Genomic DNA, 6,000 nt, shown 5'->3' with positions numbered 1-6,000 from the left:
ATTGATGAAGTATGTTCACGAGCTGTTTAATTCATAAAATTTAATACAAATAAAAATGAACAAAAACTAAATTTATTATTTAAATCTATCACATGATGGAAAACCCTAAAATGTTATATGAAGCACCTGACAGAACCCTTTAAGGCTCAATAAAGAACCTTATACTAAGAATGTACAAATGGAAAATTAAAAATAGCCACACTTGAGACTGTTCATTAAAAAGAAAGAAAAAAACGGTCTGAAAGGTAAAATGAAATGTCAGATTGCTGAAAGAGAAGATGGGCAAGGGAGGTTAGGGAAACGGCTGCGTGTTAAAGGGATAGTTCACTTTGAAATTAATTTTTGATATGTTTTAGCTTACCTCAAGGGCATCCAAGATGTAGGTGTCTTTGTTTCCGCAGTAGTTTCAATTTTGATATTTTTAGGTCAAACCGTTCTTGTCTGTCAGTCATATAATGCAGGTCGATGGTCACTGTATCAAAACACAAGCACAGAGTCCAAATTAAAACAATTCCCCATCGTCCAAATTAAACAATTCCCCATCGCAAGTACACATTGACGGCCTAAGACACGAAACGAGCGGTTTGTGTGAGAAAACGAACAGTATTTATATCGTTGTTATCTCTTGAAAACAGCACACGTCTAAATGATCTGACGGCGCGGGCGGTATAGATGTATATACATAGATGTCGCCTTGGCTACGCAGTTCATTGGAACGAAACCGTAGCCAAGCGACATCTAGTGTATATATCTATACCCGCCCGCGAGCGGGTATAGATGTATACACTAGATGTCGCCTTTGCTACTACAGTTCATTGGAACGAAACCGTAGCCAAGGCGACATCTATGTATACATCTATACCCGCCCGCGCCGTCAGATCATTTGGACGTGTGCTGTGTTACAAGAGGTAAAAACGATATAAATACTGTTCGTTTTCTCACACAAACCGCTCGTTTCGTGTCTTAGGCCGTCAATGTGTACTTGCGATGGGGAATTGTTTAATTTGGACGATGGGGAATTGTTTTAATTTGGACTCTGTGCTTGTGTTTTGATACAGTGACCATCGACCTGCATTATATGACTGACAGACAAGAACGGTTTGACCTAAAAATATCCAAATTGAAACTACTGCGGAAAAAAAGACACCTACATCTTGGATGCCCTTGAGGTAAGCTAAAACATACCAAAATTTATTTTCAAAGTGAACTATCCCTTTAAGTAGGTATAAGGCACAATGAAGTTGGAGGTAGTAACAATAGGAAACGGAGGAGACAACAGTGCTTTTATGAAATAACATGTCTGCTTTTTTAACATGACACAAAGCTGTGCGTGCTAAAAAAAAAAAGATGTCATGTTGACTTTGAAAGTGGATATGCCATGTTCTTACAACGCAATTCAATACGTTTCAGTAAACCTTGAGTCCAGGAGACAAAAACTTCGTGCGTCAACGAACGGCACAGTCAACAGGTCATTTTGTGTCTCTTCAGCACACGGAAGGTGAAGCGCTTTGGACGTTACTAAAGCATACAGATAAGAGATAAGATATTTTAAAGAAACGTAACAGCTATACAGTATACTAGGGAACCACCATTATTCGCTGTAGTATATCATATAGATGTCGGTAATATCAAACTTAGTTGAAGTGACTTTGTTGTTGGAGGATTGCCAACTGCGCGTCAGAGCTCATGTCTGCTCTTCTGCTGACACTTAGCAGCGGATGGTCGGATGTCTCATCTCTGAGAACAACAGATGAATACGTCGGATTTGGGAATTAACCCACATGGTTAACAGCACATAATGCATCGATACGGTTCGCCACCCAAGAGCTGGCTTGGACTTCGTTTGCTACTTGGTAAGTGGCATTTTGTCTTATGTGTTACCGGCTGCAATAATGTGAGGTGTACCTGTATATTGGGCATATTTGTGGAAATGATGAAAACTAGTGCTAAAACAGCGTGCTGACGTGATAAGTGTTGAGGATGTCTTAAAGGGATCGTTCATCTGGAGTCATTTCATGTCCCAGTCACTTTTCATTTAATGAAAATGAATGATGTCTGAGGATGTCAAGCTTCAAAATCACCAAGAACGTATCATAAAACTATTCGTCATGTGCACCATGTAAGCCCAATGAGATTTGATATATTCATCGTGCGTATGTGGTTTTTGTATTTTTCACAATGAGTTATTAGACATGCACTATTTTCACAAGTTTGGGAATAAGCATTCTTTTATTTTAACTTGGGTAATAACAGTTGGTAACTAGTTTTCTCTTAGGCTGCAGGTGTGATATCTGAGTGATTTCTGTACATTGTGACCCTAGACTAGTCAGTTTACGTTGTGGCAGGTAGACAGACGGCTCTGTGGTTTACTTCTCCAATGGCTTATCATGAGGAAATGTCTGTGATTTAATCTGTATACAGCCAACAGCTCATTTTTAACAGCTGCAAGGGTAGATTGCATTTAGGTTGATTTTTTCCAGATAAAAGTTATACCAGCTGATTTTACATGAAGTGATTCCAATTCATAGATATTGACTATTATAATTAGAGGGCCAGTATTTATATTATTACATTTTAAATGTACAATTAATTTCCTTCCTGTGTTTTTCTCTATAGATTTCCTTTCAGTTGTTTACATGAAATGTCTTATGTCCACTTAAACAAATGTATTTACATTCCCTTATAACAACCCTTGCTAGCCAAAGGAACTCACATGGTGTGCAACTAATTTTTTTAGTTGCAACATGACATTCATTTTTTTCCCCTGCAAGATTGACCACAAGATCATTAATTTTTATATTCTTTTCGGCAATATAAATAGTTCGAAATCCTTATAAAAAATAGTTTGACAGTGGAAACAAAGTGACTCTGCCAACCAAAGGAAATACCCTTTATGTTCTGTCTGTGAGGTCCAGGGCCATAGTTATTAAATTCAAACTTCAAACTAACAAATGGGGCTTTTATGAAGCTCACAGTTTATCAGTGAAGCAATTGAGTGGTATTTCTTAAAATAATGTCAAATATAGTCTAAGTATTTGAATTTATGATGAAGAATACCAGAAACAGAGACCTGTTTACCTGATTTTGAATAGGAGTCGTTGCATGGAACTGTCTAGGCTATTTGGGAACTGTCACTTGGCTGACTAATTTGCCATCTAGCCTCCAAACCAAGCCCATTACTGGTTTCAGATAGTTCGCCACGTGCATGCATGACTGTCCTAATGCTAGTGTTTTAAAAAAAGATAAACATTGTCAGGAGAATCACAGATCAGGGGATTAGCCTAGTTATTATAATTGACTGTATCTATCACACCACAGTGTTCTTTCATGTGTGGCCAACATTCTGGTGGTAACATATGTTTTACACGCTGAGTATTATGAGCTGAAGATAGCATGATGACCAGCCAAATGCAATGCTGTAGACAAAATTTGGGTGTGGTGTGTGATGATCGTTAGCATTTAAACAAATGAATATTACTTGTATATTACAATCTCGCTAGGGGTGCTAATGCACCATCGTAGATGCACAGTGGGTGTCTGTAGCAAATATTTATTATTATGTCTTTTAAAGACTAATATTTTTAAAAACTATAAATTAGATATATATTTTTATTTATTTAACAAGTTAGTGTTAAATAATAGACACTCATGTGAATAGACACTCATACTGACTTCTAGACTGTTTTATTTATTTGTATCCGATTAAATGCAATTGAACAATGTATTTCTAAAGACATGTTTTGTAGTCATGCTTTCGTCTGCTACATTGTAATATCTTGAATTATCTTCATTTGGTTGCTTTTATCAGTGAGATTATATGTGATTAACCTGATTAATTAATGATTACTCAATTATCGATTAACAGTCCTAGTCTTTATTTAAAGTCTTTTATGTTCTCAGAATCGTGAGTGATCACAACAGTGCACCAGACGAGCTATTTGAATAGTCAAACAACAACTACAGAGCAACGTACAGCAGAAACAAGAATGCTATGATGTCTCAACAATAAAGTTCGAATGTAATTATTTAATGTAAAAACAGCCTGATGAAACAAGCTGTACTTATGAAAGAAATTGTCGTACACTAGCTCGCAGAGAGAAATGTCTAGATGAAGATGCAAAGAGCTTTGTTGTTTGTACATGTCCCAGCGAATGATTAAGCTGACAGAGTCTGAGACTGCGGCATATTGGCTTGACTGCCACTGGAAGCCTGGTCATTAAAACTAACCCCTGCACGTCACACTGCTCCAAATCACTACCATATGGTTGGAAATGTTGGATCCCAACAGCTAAGACTCTCCCATGCTACTCTCTAATTTGTCAGAGCAAAATTAGAAACTGTGGGGGTTCTGGAGGGCACTCGCCAACTCTTGCAGCTATTCTTTTAATCTTTATCTTAACCCTTTCTCATTTTCAACTTTCTAAACCTGTTTTTGAGAGGTTATTGTCCTCCATTACTTGCTCTATATCATTGACTCTGGCTTGAGAGTCTGTAAACTATGATTTCTGCTTCATTGCTCTATATGATACTTTAACTTTGAGATGCATGGAGTTTGTGGGCTACAAGTAGGTGGACATCTCAAAAGGCAGCTTTGTATCTCTTGCCATTCTGAAAAGTCACAGGTCCAAGTCTCCCTCACATCCCAGCATGCACTTCACATGTGGATGAATGCACCGCTTGTCTGGCGTGCTGTGTGGGTCAAGCCCCCCTCTTTTTCCCCCTTCACATACTGGCTCACAAAGTCCAAAGCACCCTGCCTGGAAACTTTAGAGAAATCCAGTATTCTGAGAACTTTTCTCCACAAGAGAAGCCACTCAAGTTTTAGTACATTCTCTAATTTGGGGAAACATGATGAGAAGTACTCATCTAAAGACTGATGTTTGGTTCAAGGAGTGAAGAACTTCATCTCAATCTCCTCCGTGTTAACGAGTGAGATGTGGCGTTAGATTTATCGGTTGTGCTTGGATTGTGAGGCACGATGTTCTATTGGCGACGGCATGGGTCTTATGAACTGGAAACTCTGCCATGTACACAGAGTAAGTTGGGAGTGGAGAAGTACACCTGGACCTCCCTCATGGACATTACCCAGAAGTCTTGTGGTAAGAGATTTTAATTGACACCATTGAATGGTGTGAGACAGTTTGGTTGAATCATTATTTATTTTTTACCTTAAAGGTAAATTGCAAAATTGTGTTTTAAAAGTTTTTTGTTTGTAATTTCGAAGAAATTATATAAAATTGAAGATGGATAGGCTCTGTGTTATGCCAAATTTCTTATGCTATGTTTCTTCTTAAGTACGTTTTTCATTGAATGACTGGTACAAGATTGCAATTTTTTCTCAGAGGGCCTATAGTTCACCCAAAAAATGAAAATGTTGACATCATTTACCCTCATTTCATTCATTTCATTTTTTTTTACAAATTAAGATATTTTGCAAAATAATAAATGGGGATGAAGACCATGGACTATCAAATTTTGAAATGAACAAAAATCTTAAATGCATCATAAAAGTAGTCCAAACAACACATGCACAATTTTCCAAATCTTCCTAAATATAATAGTTTTATGTGAGGGATAGGCTGAGACTTTAGTTATTTGCTGCAAATCTGGCCTAGAAAATCTGTGGTCTCCATATACGTTCATTGGAAAAGAGAAACAACAAAGGACATTCAGCTACAGTATAAATAAACTCATTTTGTGTTCCATGGAAAAAAAGTGAGTCATACAGGCTTTGCAAGACAAGACATTAAATAAATAATGTTAGTTTTATTCAATTGTATTGTGTGATGTCCCCACAAAGATGGCAATATCCAAAATCCCATTGAGTAAAGCAGTGAATAAATCATGCTAAGAGTTTTTATTTTTTTATGTAAAAATGCAGAAAGGTTTCTGTGATGGGTAGGTTTAGGGTGTAGGCTTAGAGGATAGAATATACAGTTTGTACATAATAAAAATCATTATGGAATGTCCCCATAAAACATGAAAACCCTATGCGCGTGC

The 6,000-nt window shown here is 37.1% G+C and overlaps 1 protein-coding gene across 3 annotated transcripts in view; it reads left to right on the top strand.

Moving 5' to 3' along the window:
* Window positions 1-1,229: 1,229 nt before the first annotated feature.
* Window positions 1,230-6,000, top strand: part of plekhg5a (pleckstrin homology domain containing, family G (with RhoGef domain) member 5a) — a gene marked incomplete at its 3' end in the record, with an annotated part of 42,894 nt that continues 38,123 nt past the window's right edge. For 2 of the 3 annotated variants that reach the window (XM_081357380.1, XM_081357381.1), the window contains exon 1: window positions 4,849-5,099. In XM_081357380.1, coding sequence (XP_081213506.1) covers window positions 4,979-5,099 — 121 coding nt within the window. In that variant the 5' untranslated portion in view covers window positions 4,849-4,978. Of the gene's footprint in view, window positions 1,854-4,848; window positions 5,100-6,000 lie in introns of those variants that run through there. The other variant, XM_081357382.1, reaches the window with a different exon arrangement.

This window comes from Scardinius erythrophthalmus (assembly GCF_964197995.2).
Source record: "Scardinius erythrophthalmus genome assembly, chromosome: 25".
In the NCBI taxonomy this organism is placed as follows: Eukaryota; Metazoa; Chordata; class Actinopteri; order Cypriniformes; family Leuciscidae; genus Scardinius; species Scardinius erythrophthalmus.
Note: the sequence above shows the minus strand (reverse complement) of the source record. Positions and strands in the feature narration are given on the sequence as shown.